The sequence below is a fragment of the Panthera leo genome, chromosome C2, assembly GCF_018350215.1.
Source record: "Panthera leo isolate Ple1 chromosome C2, P.leo_Ple1_pat1.1, whole genome shotgun sequence".
In the NCBI taxonomy this organism is placed as follows: domain Eukaryota; kingdom Metazoa; phylum Chordata; class Mammalia; order Carnivora; family Felidae; genus Panthera; species Panthera leo.
Window position 1 is genome coordinate 39,726,746 of NC_056687.1, and position 18,585 is coordinate 39,745,330.

Below are 18,585 nucleotides of genomic sequence, written 5' to 3' on the forward strand. Positions count from 1 at the left end.
CAACCTCACCTGGGCAGTCTGGCTTCTCTCTGATAACACGGCACACACCACCTTCACCACCCCCACCCCCACCCCCGCCCGGTTTTTCCTTTAGCGAGGTGTTGAGCATTTTAAGGAGACAGGATTCAGCTGGCCCTTAACTGTTAGACTGTGATTTGGTCAGTTCCTTGTTGGTTTGATCTGTTGGTTTGTTGCTCCTTCAATTTGCAGCTGTACTATTTACAGACGTATGAACAGGAAACCTGTACTGAGCTGGAGGATGGTGTAACAGGCTCCAGTTCCAAAATGAACCTGGGTCTGGGTCGTTTTGCCCTAAGAATATCCCATCAAAGAGATGTGAAACAAATGCTTTACTGGCTCCAGTAAAAATATAAAAGGAACCTAAGGAATGTGCCTTAGGTTTAGTTTTCATAATGTATTTTTCCTTCCCTTTGCTTGTCTTTTACTGTCTAAAGTAAGAGATGTGATATGTATTATCTGCATAGAAGTTTCCATTTTAAGATACTCGCATTGTTTTGGACATTTAGCTCCATGTAATCTTAAGAGGAAAAAAGTGAATGTATAGAAATATACAAAATGGTGTTTATTAGCAATTACTGCAGTGTATATTTATATAACACTGATTAGTTACTCTTGATATTTTCATTGACTGCCACCAGGAATCAAATTCATTCAAGCTATTTAAAAATCGTGTTTCCTATTACATGTTGAGTCTAGGTTGCTGCTGGTTCAACTAAAGAATCACTTCTTTGTAAGGGTCTAACTCTGCCACAAAAGGAGCAGTGGTAGCTAGACAGTGATTGGTACAAACAGGGTGCTGAGTCCAGACCTGGGGTAACTCCTTCTTTCCTTTGTATTGACTGTTCCAGTGCCAACAACATTATTTTGGTGAGGATAACAAAGACATCATTTTTACTTTGCCACTCTAGCCATCACTTCAACACATAATGTCATTTTAGCCCTCATTTAGCACACAGCATAATACATTTTTGCTTAACCTGAGTGGGTAAAAAAAATTTTTTTTTTTTCAATTTATGGACTTTTTAGCAACTAAGAAGTACCATTTACAGTACCTGGAACACATTCCAAGTAGGTATAGGATGTAGTACAATTATGAAGGATGGATTTTATTTGAGAATGCTGTCTAATCTTTAATGGGGTACTCCCCCCCCCCCCCCCCACACACACACAGCACCAATATTGTGGTTTCCAGTTATTGTATAGTACTTCACAGGGGAAAAGGTTTTTTGTTTCAGTTTTATACAGTGAGAATTGACTAAGCAGAGGAAAGGAGTTATACCTTTGTTACTGTGATGTTACCAATTATATTTTTAAAAAACATTTTAACGTTAAAGGCCAAACAGCTTTAATTGCCTAATACCTGTCAAATATTTTCAAAGACAAAAATATCAGTTCTGTATTCTCATTTCTGTGCTTCTTGGTGCTTTTGGCAGCCTAGTGACTATTGTGCTTGAAGTATATAGAGCAGAATAAAAAAAACACAGTGAGGATGTGCAGTGAGGGTATTTAACTGTATACTCATTTGCAGTTGGGTTAATTCATCCAAGAAATAATGTTTTTTGCTAAAGAGACTTATTTGTGAAAATAAAGTCTTAAGGACTTTAGCTAGGAGCTATACTACTGATTTAAAGATTTATGTGAAATTCTGAATGCAAATTTGCCCACCATGCACATTTACTATAACTACTGCTACTATTTACTATAACTGCATACTTGTTTTTTTTTTTACATTATCACGTCAATTCAAATCACTTAATGACTTTTTAATTATATATTTGTACTTTCATTACTTTGATATAGAGCTTTGTTGATATTTTTACTCCTTGTTTTATTAAAAAGAAGGTGTTTTGTTTTGTTTAAAAGGTGACAGCATTCTTCTTAGCAGTAATGAGGCTATATATTATAAAATGTAATGTATTTTTATGCATTTCTCCCAGATCCTTGGACTCGTTGATTATTGATCATAAGATCTTTTGCTGTATGCTGCCTTTTTATCTGTTTCAGCAGTAATGAAATTCTGATATATAAGGGAAATATGTAACTGCTTATAGATCTGAAGAATAATTGAATCTTTTTGTCTCTTTGGATTGGCTGGAAGAGTTGCATACTATATCATTAAAGACTACTGCACTTGTAAATTAAAAAGGGAGACAACATTACAGCACTTATTACTATTCAGAGTTATGTTTAATTCATTTTTGACACAAAGATGAACAAGTCTCTGTAGTGTATACTTTGTTACAGAAATTAATGAGAATTATACCTCAGTGCTATAGAAGAGAAAGATTCCTTTGAACTTGTAATTACAATTGAGTATTTGGTTTTCCTTTCACTGATTTTTAAGGTATATACATAGGGTAATGTGTGTACAGTGTTTTTCCCCCCTATGTGGACTAATAGTGACCTATTTATTGAAACTATGAACCTGTAAATCAGGATGCATTGAGGATTTGTCATAAATGGACAACTAAGTGTGTCTTTTAAAAAGTGAAATTCTTTAAGCCATATGTGTGTGAGTGTGGTGTGTATAATTTTTGTCTGTTACCTTCAATAAAGACAAATTTGAGGTCCTACTCTAAGCCAGCATTGTGTTGGCATTTCGTATACAGCATCTTATTTAATTCTCACAAAACTTTTAAGTATTATTATTATTCTCACTTTATAGGTGAGGAAATTGAGATACAAAAAGACTAAGTAATTTACCCATGGTCACACAACTTAGTGGCAAAACCAGGACCTCATCCCTTGAGTATTATCATTGGTATTTTCTTATTAGAGATCCTATGGCATGATTTAATTTTGCTGTTCTTGCTAGTGTATGGAATTCTCAACTTTTAGTAGGCACCATGTAATGATAACCTTTTGTCTGAGACAATCAGTCTCTTTTTCTCTTGGAATTACTGGTAGAACTCTATTTTTAACAGTGTTAGAACTAGAAACAACCTCCTTTTGCTGACTCTCCTTTGAGCCAGCATTTCTGAGGAAGTATTTTCCAATCTCTTTCTGCTCTACACGTATACTTCTTGAAGTAGTGTTGTCTTCTATCTCCACCCCTGTATTTCTCAGACACTCCCCCCTCCCTCCCGCCCGTTCTATAGCAGTTTGCTTTACATCTTAAGTGATAAGATCTTGCTAAGATCATCAGTGACTCCTAGAGTGCCAAATGACCATTTTTTAGTAATCATCTCTTGGGTCTACATTTTACATTTCTTTATTGAATAATTTCTTTATTGAATAATTTCTTTATTGAAATTCTCTTTTGGCTTCCATGAAACTCTTAATATTTTCCCCAAATTCCTCTGACCACTGTTTTTTCTTTTTTTTCTTACACATTTTTCTTTTCTTTTTTTTCCTTCTTCCTCCCTCCCTCTCTTCTTTCCTTTCTTCATTTTTTTTTTTTTAAACTTGGTCCTTAAATGTTAGTGTTCTTGTTGGTTCTATCTTGGGCTACCACTATGCTAATTGTACACTCTCCCTGCATGATATTATCCAAACTCCTATTATTTTAGTTATTACCTAAGTGCTGATGGATCACAAATTTGAATCTCTAGTTATATTTTTCTAAGTTTTAGACCAACGACTTACTGAGTGTCTCCACCTAGATGTCTCAAAGTACCTGAAATTAAAGGTATTCCAAACAATTCATCACCATCTCCTTGAAGTCAGTTCCTTTCCTGAGTCTCCTCCTCCAGTGTTGCCAGGTCCTGATTTTGCCTCCTACCTTTAATTATTACTAAGTTTTGCTCCTTTTGCCTCTTAAATATTTGACACACATGATTTTTCACTGTGTGCCTGCAACTTCTGCTCTAATTCAGATCCCATTTATCTTGTGCTTTATTACATCACCTTTCTGCTTTTCTTCTCTATAACTTCATAGCTCTTTAATTGTTTATCTACAGAGTTGCCTTGTGATTTGATCCACCTGAAATCCGAATCAGACTATGCTACTCCCCAGTGTGAACTCCTTTTTTATAACACTGGTACCAACAGGATCAGTGAGAGCTCTTTGATAAGGCATATATGGTCCTCCTTGATTTGGCCCTTGTCTTTCTTGTCATAACTCTGAACATTTTACTGTCCAGCAGTATTGTTCTTATATTTATCAGAACATACCATAAATACTCTTTCTCACTCTGACGTATTTTTGCTTATGATGTCCTTATGCATAGGATCCTCTTTTTCCTTTCTCTGGCTAACCTGCACTGTCTTGGGTGTTTTTCTTCCCTGAGAACTTTTCTCTGATGCCATCTCAGACTACATTAAGTACCTCACTCCTGTATTCTCATTTTTTTTTATCTCTGCTTCCTGACCTGCATTCATTGGAACTAGAGTAGATCCTTATGTCCTTCCAAAGTTGGATTATGCTTTTTCTGAGTTTTTCCTACTTTCCATATATGCAAGGTAGCAGAGACTTCAGAATACATGGAAGTATCTCTGTAGCAGATTAAATTTAGAGACACAATTTCAAAATAACAGTATTTACTAACCAAAAGTAGTGTTTCCAAAATCCAGAGCTTACTATAGTCTACATCCATTTACCATTGTCACCCACCTACAAGTTCAGACGTAATTGAGGAACCCTACTGACAGAAGAGGAGGAAGCTTCTTGGTTTTTACCTTATTGGGATTGTATCCATGTATGCTAATAGTCCAGAGTTCAGAATCTGTGACATTTTGACTAACTTGGGATGAATCTCCTGTCAAAAGGTAGGTTGTGATGCCACATTTGTGATATCTTAAGAGAAAATAAAACCCACCATCTATATAAACTGAATTCTATCCAGAACTTTTCTGCTTTCTACCAAATAAGGTAGATCCTTCTGGTGCTGTCTACAATACCTAGATCTTTCCTAGTATGCTGTGTGTTCCCTTAGTGCTTGTTGTTCTGGATATTTAAAAACTCAAATTTTACTTTCTTTTGGCCCCTATGTTCTTGGCACAACAAAGAAAAATAACTGAACATGGGATTCAGGAGCACAGTACTCTTCTGAGCATTTTTCTCAGTAAATGTTCTCCATACTTGTAGTATGGTTATTTCTGTAGGAACATGTCTTCCTCTTGTATTTCTCCATCCCTAGCATGACCCCAAAGACTAGTATTTCTTTTCATGCTACTGTTTTCTACCTTCCAAGTCCATTAAGTTTGTAAAACTTCCCTTTCATAGGAGCTTTCCTGGTCATTCCCTCACTTACCTAAAGTGAGAAAATGCTCTTTCACAATTTTCTGAACTGAAGCTGTTATTGATAATGGTACCGAAGCCTGTGTCTTTGAGGACCAATTGAGACCTAAAGATCTACTGACACATAGCCCATCTGAAAACCTTCCTTCAGCCCTTGAAAAACACTGATATTTTACTAATAATAAATTAATCTGAATGAATTTCTCAGGGCTGAGTGAGTTGAGACTTTACTGGGGGGGGGGGGGGGTAGGGAGGGAAGCATTCCTTTTATGCTACCATAGGGCTAGACTCTCCTGTTTTCTCTTTAGGTTTATTTGTTCATTTAGAGAGAGAGAGCATGAGTAGGGGGCGGGGGGGGGGGAGAGAGAGAGAGAGAGAGAGAGAGAGAAAATCCCAAGTGGGCTGTCAACCAGATGCAGGGCTCAATCCCAGGAACCTTGAAATCATTACCTGAGCCAAAATCAAGAGTTGATCATCCAACTGACCGAACCACCCAGGTACCCCTCCTATTTTCTCTTTAGTATTCCAACTCTTCCTTCCAAGAAAGACCTGCTGAGAGTTTCAACTTCAACCTAGTTTTTAAATAGATCCTTGGCTCCCTGGACCAAATGTAGAAGAAATCTGTTAGCACAATCCTCCACAGTCCTTTCTCTTTCCCATAGTTGTTTTCTGTTTTATATTTTGTTCTTATTTTTTCTTTACTATGTATCAAAACTGGTTAATTAAACTGATACCATTCCTCCCTGATTTTTTTGGTTTACCATTTCCAAAGCCTAAGAAACAGATTTGCTTGCATGTCGAATTGTGATTCCTCCCTACCCAGTCCCTCATTGTCATTTTCCTTCTGCCTCCCAGTAAATTTGGTTCCCAGAGCCAGCATTTCCAGGAACTGACCTTTAACATTTCTTTCTTATCCCTTAACTTTTGAGTTTGTAGCATTTTTGCAGTTATTTTCTCCTCATCAACCCAAGAAGGTGGTACATCCCTGCATAGCCAGGACTCCTTTCCTCTTTATTGTTGGGTGCGCTCCACCACACCTCCTTTACACTGGTGGTTCTTCTGTTCAGTCATGATCAGGGTGTATCTAATGCCCATTACCCTGCTATACCAGGGCCGCAGGCCCATCACCACTTCACTCACAGCTGCTGCAGAGATGGTAGATGAGATCTAAAGTGGACGTGCCCTCTCGTCTCAGCTCTTGATCTCCAGAGCAAGTTAGTAAAAATGGTAAAGCAGGATGTGGGAACATTTTGTGCTCCTATTTCAATCCATGTGATGGCTAAATTTAGGACAACTGATAGGCAATAAAATTGCTTAGATCAAAACTATTTTTTTCTTTAAAGAAATACGTTTAAAGCAGAAAATATGGTGTATTAGATTAAGATTTTGTTATGACCTTATAGTAAACATGACCTTGTAGTAAAGCACAAATCCTGTATATGGTAGGGAGGATGCTGTCCAGTAGACCAACTTGAATCCCACTGAATGGAAAACATCTGCATGTTGTGCCTCGGGGCTCCTAGGGCAATAATTCTCAACTACCCTGTAAACTTGAGATAGGCTCCCTCCTTCTCCCCAGAAGAAGGGCACTTTAAACATGTTTAAAATATAACTCACAAATTAATGAATGCCTGTATTTAAAGTTTTTTTTTTTTTTCTTTAATCCTGAAATGTATAAATTGTATATAAATAAGCAGGATCTGGAAGGACAGTCGTAATTCAAGTTGGGGCCTGGACTCAAATCCCAGTAGAGAATTCTAGTAAACTAGGCTGGACTACATTATGGAGACCCTTTTTGTTTTGTTTTTATTTTCGACTTTTTTTTTTTCTGTAAGCAGATATACCTTATTGACTCAGAACCGAGAAGAGCCGAGTGACCTTTTCTGTCTGTATCTTGAGTCCAGAATTTAAGTCTGTGATCATTCTAGTGCATACATGTATATTTCATTCAGTAAAAAGAGCCTGAAAGGCTTGAGATAAGCTTTTAATACCTACAGTGGAATTGACTTGGGTGGCCTTCTCTAAGTGTTGTGCTGGGTATGGGTGGGTAAAAAGGGTGATGGGTGGGGTGGCTCCAGACCCTTTTTATCTCTCAGAACATACCACAAAGAGAACATACCACAGTCACAGCCATGTAGCATTGCCATTTTAACAATGTGGAAGTTTTTTATTACTACCTGTTAAGAAGTGCTTCACAACAACCCCACAAGGCAGATGAAGTGTTGGAATCTAAAAACTGGGACTGTTTGTTTGTTTTTGCCTGGAGAAGGAAGCACACTATGGACAGGAGTCCAGTGCTGCTCCATCTCCTAGATGTCAGCAACACCCAGTACCTGTTTCTATTATTGTCTTGACTCAGAATGAAAAGAGGCAGTAGGAAATTGTAAGGGAAGTATCTGGTTATGTCAGTGCTCTATTTTTCCACCGTACAAAGAGATCTATCATAGTTTGGTAAAAGAGATCTATCATAGTTTTGTTATTGTTAAATTATCAACCATCTTTCTTGGTAACATATAGAGTTTATTATACATCTTAAAGGAATGTGTTAACTATGCCTATGAGGCACATTCTTTTACATTTCAAATATCTTTGTACTCCCTTAGGTCACTGCTAACTATACTATATTGGGACAGTAGTTGGCATAAAATGCAGTCAGGATACAAACAGATAAATAAATAAAATACTTGTGTTCCTTGCTCTGAAAGAGCTTGGGAGGAAATTAGACCTACCAAAAAATAAATAGAATGGGAAATAAACTTGTCCTAAAAAAATATTATAAGTTTCTCAGAACCATATTCAAATTATTCCTTCTGAATTATCTAGAAGACCAAATCATTAAATGTGGGTTTAGGATAGGAGTTGTTTTTTTGTTTTTTTGTTTTTTTGTTTTTTTTTTTTCCTAAAAGGTAAAGTTTTATAGGATATGCCTATCATCTCATATGAAGAAAATGTTTTACTATCTTTTTCTCATGATAATATGGTTTAAAGTGTTATGACTATATTTTAGTATGCAACATTAGATGTTCTCGGTTTATAGCTTAGAACTGTTTAAATATTAATAGGTGTATTAACTATGATATGAGGCTATGGAATATGTAGTAGTTAATTTTCTTTATTTTTCTTTCTCTAATATACAGTGACAGTTACGGTACACATAGATACATAAAATTGAAGTAAAACTGTTTTGATTAAGTTATATGTTTTGGTAAAATTTCCTGTCATAATAATGTGTTTTGCCAACAGATAGCTATATCTATTTTCTACTCTATGGTTCTCTGATACCAGTGGGGTGTCTTCAAAAAGTTGATCAGTCTTAACACTCGCTGGAGTTAGCACAGAGCCCACTGGTTCAAGGCTCAGTCCTACAAGACTGTCCTCATTTTAGATGCCAGTCACAAGTCCCAGGTTGCCACCAGTACTTCTGACTAACCAGCTACAAATTCTAGAGTCCTCATAACTCTTTCCACAGTGTGATAATTTGCTAGAACAAGTCGTAGAACTCAGAAAAGTGCTTTACCTAGGAACAGCCAAATGGAAGCAAAGTTTTGGGGACTGTAAGTGGCACAAGATCTTCCCTGCCCTTTTTTGGGGCATGCTGCCCTCCCAGCATATCAGTGTGTTCACCAACCCAGCAGCTCTCCTAATCTCTTTGTTCAAGAGTTTTTTATAACCTAGTCTTCAGCCCCACTCCCTTCTCCTGAGGTCAGAGGGCTGGGGCTGAACTTCCCATTCTCTAATCAAGTATTTGGTCTTTCTGGTGACCAGTCCCCTCCAGGAGCTATCTAGGGGTCCCCTTTCTTGAGTTAAAAGATATTGCTATCACTAAGGAAGCTCACTAAGGGTTTTAGGAGCTCTGTGCCAGGAACTCCAGACAAAGATCAAATATATGCTTTTTATTATATCACCCTAATAATGAAAAAGTATATATTGATAGAATTCTAGATCTTCTCCATCAAGGCTTTCAGCAATTGCTTTGCATCTGTGTCAGTTATCCGGCCACAATTTAATTTGTCAATATGGTGGCTTCTCTTTCATCTCTGTACTCTTGTGGCTTTAGAAGACTCTCATCACTATCTCAGTATTACCATTTCATTTTATATTAGTTGAGTTTAGGGACTTTTCAGTACACAAAGATGTTATACTCCAAAAGTTTATTTGTAATTTCATAGTTTTAAATTTAGAACATATTTTCTGTTGAAACAGTAGGGTAAGTGGTGAATGTTTTTATACCAATTCATTGGCTTTGGCAAGATAGGGTACTAAGTTCAAAAGAAGAAAATTAGGAGCATTTGAGTGTTGAGGATGAAAAGGCTCATGATCGGTTTTAAAGATAGGGAAATAAGAGCTTTGCCACTTAGTGTCTGTCTGCACATGTCAGAGGAAAGATATTGTGTGCTGTGGACTGAATTGTATGCCCACAAAATTCATGTTTTTTTTGTTTTTTGTTTTGTTTTTTTAAGTTTATTCATTTTGAGAGGGAGAGAGAGAACACATGTGAGCTAGTAAGCTGGGGAAGGGTAGGGGGGGAGGGTGGGGAGAGAGAAAGAAAAAGTGCAAGTAGGGGAGGGGCAGAGAAAGAAGGAGAGAGAGAATTCTAAGCAGGCTTCAAGCAGCACAGCATAGACTTGGGGCTTGATCCCATGAACCATGAGATCATGACCTGAGCTGAAATCAAGAGTTGGATGCTTAACTGACTGAGCCACCCAGGCACCCCTGCAAAATTCGTGCTAAGTCCTAACCCCTAATGTGACTGTATTTGGAGATAGGGTTGTAAAGGTTGTAAAATTGAGGTTAAAAGGTTATGAAGATGTGGCCCTAATTCAGGACGAGGGTGACCTTATAAGAAGAGAAAGAGGTACCAGGGATGGGCACACACAGAGAAAAGGCCATATGAGAACACAGCAAAGAAGGCAGACATCTGCAAGCTAAAGAGAGAGACCTCAGGAAAAGTCACACCTGCCAATACCTTGACCTTGGACTTTCAGCTTCCAGAACTGTGAGAAAATTAGTTTTCTGTTTTTTAAGCTACCTGGTCTGTGGTATTTGTTATAGCAGCCATAGGAAACTAATAAATTGTGTTATTTTAGAACAGAATCCCAACAGAATGCTCCATGGAACATTAACATCTAGGAAATGTTAATAGAGATTCTTAAAAGGAATTCTTGACTTAACAAATGTAGGAAATAATCTATAATATGTTCTCCACTTAAGAATTGACTGCATATTCATATACTAAATAGTCTTAGAGGCCTTGAAGCAAAGAAACCTATTCAACTATTAGGGGCAGAGGGGCAGAGAGACGGGGAGAGAGAATCTCAAGCAAGCTGCACGCTATCAGCACAGAGCCTGATGTGAGGCTCAGCTCACAAACCATGAGACCATGACCTGAGCCGAGATCAAGAGCAGGCACTTAACCCACTGAGCCACGCAGGTGACCGTAGTTATTTTTATTATGAGTAAAGTTATACATTATACACAGAAATGTGTAAGTTTGGTGTTCCATCAGTAAAAGGATAGCGAGTGTTGGCTCTGTCGTTTTATTTGAGGTGAAATTCACATAACGTTAACCATTGCAAAGTGAACAGCAGTTCAGTGGCATTAGTACTTTCACAATGGTGTGTAACCACCATCTCTAGTTCTAAAACATTTCATCACCTCACACTAAAATCCTGTACATGATAAGCAGTGACTCCGCATTCTCTCTCCCCAACCCCTGGCAAATACCAGTCTGCTTTCTGTCTTTGTGATTTGTCTATTCTTTTTTCTTTTTTTTTAATTTTTTTTAACATTTATTCATTTTTGAGGCACAGAGACAGAGCATGAGCAGGGGAGGGGCAGAGAGAGAGGGAGACACAGAATCCAAAGCAGGCTCCAGGCTCTGAGCTGACAGCACAGAACCCGACACGGGCTTGAACCCAGGAGCTGTGAGATCATGACCTGAACCGAAGTCGGACACTTAACCGACTGAGCCACCCAAGCGCCCCTATGATCAATCTATTCTGATATCTCATCTGAGTATAATCAGATTTGTATCTGTTACCATTTGTATCTGGCATCTTTCACTTAGTATAATGTATTAATGGTTTATTCATGTTGTAGTATGTATCAGGACTTCATTTCTTATTATATTCCAGCTCTCATACCTAGAAGTGGAGTTGGTAAGATCATATGGTAATTTTATGTTTAACTTGTTAAGGAACCACCAAATTTTTATCCACAGTGGCTGAAACAATTTACATTCTTACCACCAATATATAAGGGTACCAGTCTTCACATTCTCATAACACTTGTTATTTTCCTTTTTTGTTTTTGATTATAGCCATTCTGGTGGATGTGAAATGTCTCTCATTTCCCTTATGACTAATGATGTTGAGCATCTTCTTTTTGTGTTTATTGTCCATTTCTGTATCTCCTTTGTATAAGTGTCTATTCAGGTCCTTCAACCATTTTTAATTAGATTGTCTTGTTTTTGAGTTTTAAGAGTTATTTATATATTCTGGATACTAGACTCTTGACATATGTGTGTGTGTGTGTGTGTGTGTGTGTGTGTGTAGTCTTGTTTTGGGATTTTAAGAGTTATTTATATATTCTGAATACTAGACTCTCTATATATTAATAATTTGTGTGTATGTGTGTGTATATATATGTACATATATATATGTATATATAGTTTGTATATATTTTTTCCTTTTCTGTGGGATGTCTTTCCTTTGGTGCACAGCCTTTAATTTTAACAAAGTCCAATTTATCTTTTTTTTTTCTTTTGTTGTTCATGCTTTTAGTGTCATATCTAAGAATCTATTGCTAAGTCCTAGATCATGCAGATTTACTCCTATGTATTCTTCTAAGAATTATGTAATTTCAGTTCTTACATTTGGGTCATTAATCTTTTTTTAGTTAATTTTCATATACATTGTGAGGTAGGGGCCCAATTTCATTCTTTTTCATGTAGACATCCTATTGTCCCAATGCCATTTGATAAAGAGACTGTTCTTTCTGTTACCATTGTTTTTAAATCTACTTCTTGACTAGAAAGGTACTCTAGTGAAGTGATTAAGATTACTGATTCAGGAGACAGAACACTTGGATCCAAATCTGGCATTACTGCATACTGTCTTGTGACCTTGGGCAAGTTATTGAAACTTCCCAACTCTCAGTTTTCTTTAAGTGTAAAATAAGGGGCCCCTAGGTGGCTTGGTCATTTAAGAGCCCGCCCGACTTCTGCTCAGGTCATGATCTCTCGGGTTCGTGAGTTCGAGCCCCGCATCGGGCTGTGTGCTAACAGCTTGGAGCCTGGAGCCTGCTTTGGATGCTGTGTCTCCCTCTCTCTCCTCTGTCTTCCCCTCCCCCACTCACACTCTTTCTCTGTCTCTCAAAAATGAATAAATGTTAAAAAAAAAATAATAGAAAAATCAACTCCATAGCATTATTGTCGATACTGTATTGCATAATATATGTACAACACTTAGCAAGGTTCCTGGTAATGAAAGATCAGTTTTGGCAAGAATTACCATCAATATCTGTGATCCTTGAAGAAATTACTATTTAGTAACAGCTAACCCAAATTATAGTCCCTTGGACCTAGACTAGCACTTTAATTCTTCCAAAGATGGGACCTGATGGATCCAAATGAATAAATTAGAAAAACTTCAAGATTGAGTGGAACTTTAATAGTGTATCAGGACATTGTGTGTTATTTACTCCTTAACAATTATCCTTACTTTATGAATAAGCAACCTGAGGTTTAGAATATTAACTAACTTTCCCAAGATATCATCATATAATGATCAGGTGGCAGAGGGAGGGTTCAAATCCAGGTCTGCCTCATTGGAAGGTCTACTATTTCACTCTGTTATGATGATATGATGACTTAGTGACCTGTCTTCCTTCCTGGAATTTCATATAATACTGGGGTAAGAAGAGATGAAGAATGTGTTTGTGACATATTTATGTGCTATATAAAACATTGTATAGCAATGTTCTCTAAGGGAATCTTTTATTGTGATGTATATACACTTTTGGATACTATAGCATATCTGCAGTTATCTTTTGTAGTTCTTTAATTAATATTTATGATCCAAGTTTTAATATATTTGACTTTATATATATATGTACTATATTGAATAAAAAAATTAACATCTAGTAAAACATGGTTTCTTTTTTTTAATAAAGTCTCCAAGTCTGATATTTTAAATGGTATTGAAGAAAATTACATTTAAGTTTCTTTTGTGATTCTCTTAGATGTAATAAAGGAACAGAATCGAGAATTACGAGGTACACAGAGGGCTATAATCAGAGATCGAGCAGCTTTAGAGAAACAAGAAAAACAGCTGGTAAGTAGAACATTAAATTTCAGCTTAACTTTTCAAACAAATTTGGAAATTAGTGTTAGAATAATTAGCTAACTAAGAAAAAGACACATGGCAGGTGGTAAGTGATTTACTAAGAAATGGCATTTTATGTCTTCCTGAATTTTCTGCTTACCTTCATTTATTATGTCATTCTGCTGACTTTTATCAGGATTCTGTGTATTCTGCTGATTATAAAATCAAATTATTCTTCAGTTTGTAGAAGTCATGAATGCCCAGGAGGAAATAGTTCTCAAAACACAGCTACTTTATTGTCAGTTAACAACAAAGATTAAATGGTCCTGAATAACAAAAAGTTACAGGAAATAATTATGTTAACTCACAGATATCTTACTTGATGTTTTAGTGATCATTATGTCTGTGATAATGAATGTCCTTTTTTTTAAATAGACTGTCTTGCTTGTCTTTAAATATTTTTATGTTATGTTTTTATATGTTGCTTTAAATCTTTTAAACAAACAGCATGATTGAGGTATTATTGACATGCAGTAAACTCCATTATTTAAAGCATATAATTTGATACATTTCAGCATATATATATATAAGCATATATATATATATATATATATATATATATATATATATATATACATGATGAAACCTTTACTACAATCAAGATAATAATGAACATCCCCACCATCCTGAAAAGTTTCCTTATTCCCTTCGCAATTACTTTTACCTATCCATCCCTCCCTGACACCCTTTTTTGCAGTAAATACTGATCTGTCACTGTAGGTTAGTTTACATTTTCTAGACTTTATATAAATGAAATCATATAATATGAATACTTTAAAATTTTTTTTTTTTAATTTATTCACCTTTGAGAGACAGAGCGCAGTGGGGGAGGGGCAGAGAGAAAGGGAGACAGAATCTGAAGCAGGCTCCACGCCCTGAGCTGGCAGCACAGAGCCCGATGGCAGGGCTCGGACCCACAAACCGTGAGATCATGACCTGAGCCGAAGTTGGATGCTTAACCAACTGAGTCACCCAGGTGCCCCTATGAATACTTTTTTTTAATGTGGCTTCCTTCAGTCATAATTATTTTGAGATTAATCAATGTTATATAATCAGTATGAATTTTTTAATTGATGAATATTACTTTATTGTATGGGTGTTTTCATAGTTTATCTGTTCAGCAGCCAGTGGATATTTGGGTTATTTCCAGGTTTGGGCTATTTTGAATGAAGTTGCTATTAAGATACTATTGGAGTCTTTGTGTGAACATATATTTTCGTTTCTCTTGGGTATATTCCTAGGATTGGGATTGATAGATTATGGGGTAAATGTAATTTTAACTGTGTAAGAAACTACTAGACAATTTTTCAAATCAGCTGTAATGTTTTCTGTTCCCACCAGCTAGATATGAAAGTAAAGTTGTTCCACAACCTGGCTAATAGTTGGAGTTAACAGTCTTTACATATTAGTCATTCTAGTGGTGTATAGTAGATGGTCATTTTAAATTGCGTTTCACTTATTGCTAATGACGTTCAGTATCTTTTCATGTGCCTGTTTGCCATTTACATATGTTTTTGCCAAAAGTGTCTATTGAAATATTTTACCCATTTTTTTCATCATGTTGTTTCCTTTTGTTTATTTGTAAGAGCTTTTTATATATTTCAAATATAAGTACTTTATTAAATATATATTTGGTAAATATCTTCTCCAGTTATTGGCCTTGTCTCTTTTATTTTCCGAATAGTGTCTTTTGTGGAACAGAAGATTTTTATTTTAATCAAGTGAAATTTCTTCTTCTATGACTAGTACTTTTTAGTGTCCTAAGAAATCTTTCTCTAACCCAAAGTCACTAATATTTTCCCTTCTGTTTTCTCCTAGAAGAATTATAGTTTTAGTTGTTACATTTAGGACATTGAACCATATTGAATTAAGTTTCACTGTGTTATCAGGTGAAGGTAGAGGTTCACTTCTGCATCTTTTGAGATGATGGTCGTGCAGTTTTTCTTCTTTAGTCTGTTAACCTAGTGAATTGCATTTATTGATTTATTAAAGTTAAAATCAGGCTTTTGCTCCTGGGTAAGTTACATTGGTAATGACGTGTTTTTTTGAGATACTATTTTCAGTAAGCTGAAATTTGTTAAGAGTACAGTAAAACCTTGGTTTGCGAGCACAGTTCATTCCAGAAACATGCTTGTAATCCAAAGCACTTGTATATCAAAGCAAATTGCCCCATAAGAAATAATGGAAACTCACATGATTCGTTCCACAACCCCAAAATATTAATATAAAAATGATTACAATATTGTAATACAATACAAAATAATAAGGAAAATACAAAATATAAAGGAAAATAAGCAAATTAGCCTGCACTTACCTTTGAAAACCTTTGTGGCTGGTATGTGAGAGACCAGAGAGAGGAGGGTTATTGTGTAGGACAACTTTCACTGTCACTAACAATCAATACTATCTATTGGCTCAATGGAATCTTTTTCATTTCATGCAGCTTTACAAAGAACCTATCCAATGATACTTGCTTTTGCTTCCTTTTGAGGATTTCACGTTAAGCGTGACATTGCACTGTCGTTAAACAGATTTGTTGTTTGCACTGCCACAGCCTTATTCGGGTGGTGCTTTTCTACAAAATTTTGCGCTATATCTCACATTTTACACATCTCCCTAGTCTCATTTGAAGTGAGGGATTCCTCTGCCTTTTCCTCCTCCTTCACTGCAGACAAGATGCAGACATAGACTTCTTATAAAATCTTGCAGTTTCAGCCACTTGCATACCTTGTTTGTACTTCTCGATAATTTCCTTAACTTTCATCATAATCATCTCCTTCATCTTACCGCCTTTCTTTTCAACCTTTTCCTGTGTGGGGGTACACTCACACAGATGTTGACTACAGTACAGTATTTATAAACTTTTGTCATATACTATATTTAATGTAACTGACAATAAGGCAGCAGGGGAAAGGGTCTCTATATGAAGGCAGCCTGACCTGGAATGAGGCAGAACATTCCTAAGCTTACTCTTGTTGGAAAAGCAAAAAACCATCCACTGGTGCTTTGAAGTGACAAAAAATACACTAGTGCCAGTTGTGGGCACCTTCCAACATTCTGAAAAATCACCAATTTCTGCCAAACATCTCGGTCTAAGATCGAGCATCTGAGCATGGGAAACGATCACTCACAATTCCACAGTGATATGGAGAGAGAGAGAGAGAGAGAGAGAGAGAGAAGAACCATTGGCTCAGTTGTGATCATGTGACGTTCAGCATCACATACTACTCGTATTGCAAGACATCGCTTGTTTATCAAGTTAAAAATTATTAGAAATGTTTGCTTGTCTTGCAGAATACTCACAGTCCAAGGTTTTTACTGTATTTGCATCTAGGGGTGCTGGGTGACTCAGTCAGTTAAGTGTCCAACTCTTCATTTTGACTCAGGTCATGATCTCATGGTTGTGGGATCAAACCTGTGTTGCATATGGAACCTGCTTGAGATTCTCTCTCTCCTACCCCTCTTCTGCCCCTCCTGTATGTGTTACCCCTCTGTCTCTCACAAAGAAAAAGTAAAGAGTATTTGTATCTGTGTTTTGAAAGATACTGATTTGTAGTTATCTTTTCATGCAGTGTCTTTATTTAGTTTTGACGTCTGAGTGATGCTGACTTTAAAGCATGAGTTGGTTTCTCTTATTTCTTTACTGGAAGAATGTGTATTTCTTCCTTAAATATTTGAGAAGATTCATCAGTAAAGCTGCCTTTATGGATAGGTTCTTAAACTACCAGTTCAGTTTTTAGAAAAAACAGCTACAGAATGGATCATCAGATAATCTTTTTATTTTATTTTAAATTTTTTTTTACATTTATTTATTTTTGAGAGACAGAGCACAAGTGGGAGAGGGGCAGAGAGAGGAGACACAGAATCTGAAGCAGGCTCCAGGCTCCTAGCTGTCAGCACAGAGCCTGACGTGGGGCTCGAACTCACAAACCGTGAGATCATGACCTGAGCCAAAGTCGGACGCTCAACCGACTGAGCCACCCAGGTGCCCCAATAATCTGTCTTTTTAAATGAGCTTTGGTAGTTAGCATCTGTCAAGATCCATGTTTACTAAATGTTAAAATGTAATGACCTGTTATTCATAATGTTCCCATATTATCCTTTATCATCTTTAGGATATGAAGTGATGCCCCCCTTTGCATTCCTCATCTTTGTAATTTTTATGCTCTCTTTGTATTACTTTTTCCCCTCATCTATCTGGCTAATGGTCTATCAATGCCAATGGTCAATCTCTTATAAAAAATGGCTTTTGATTTCATTAATTTTCTATATTGTTTTTTCTTTCCTATTATCTAGATTTCTTTTACTGTTTATATTTTTTCCTTGTTTACTTAGTGTTTTACTTTTTTTTTACTTTCTCTATTTTGAAGCTTATGAGATATTCATTTTTTTCTAATATAAGCTTTAATGCTATAAAGTTTCCTCTAAGAACTGTTTTAACTATAGCCCACACGTTTTGTATGTTGCATTTTCCTTTTTGTTCCAAGTTCAAAATATTATCTTATTTCTCCTGAGATCTTTCCAACCCATGACTTATTTAGAACCATGTTGTTTAATTTCTGCTTATTTATGATATTCCTTCCAGTTTTCCAGATTTCCAGTTTTATTTCATGTGGTTAGAGAACACACTTTGTATGATTTCAGTCCTTGTAAATTTATTGAGCCTTGTTTTCTGATACAAAATGTGGTATATTTTGGTGATTTTTCTTCTTTTTTAGTGTACACTTGTAAAAAGAGTGTTCTGCTGTTGTTATTTTAAAAGTAAAAATGTTGTTTAGGTCAAGTTGGTGATAGTGTTTTTGTAAATCTATAGCATTACATAGTCTCTGTTCACATGTTCTAACAATTATAGCAGTGTACTTAAGAGAGAAGTTGTTGATATTCCTCATACTAATTGTGTATTTGTTTCTCTTTTCAGTTCTTTCAGTTGTGCTTCACATATTTTTTTTTAATGTTTATTTATTTTTGAGAGAGAGAGAGACAGAGCGTGAGCAGGGGGAG

The 18,585-nt window shown here is 36.2% G+C and overlaps 1 protein-coding gene across 1 annotated transcript in view; it reads left to right on the forward strand.

Moving 5' to 3' along the window:
- Window positions 1–18,585, forward strand: part of CHMP2B (charged multivesicular body protein 2B) — a 28,919-nt gene that overhangs the window by 476 nt on the left and 9,858 nt on the right. Inside the window, exon 2 of the mRNA XM_042955460.1 lies at window positions 13,442–13,533. Coding sequence (XP_042811394.1) covers window positions 13,442–13,533 — 92 coding nt within the window. The remainder of the gene's footprint in view (window positions 1–13,441; window positions 13,534–18,585) is intronic.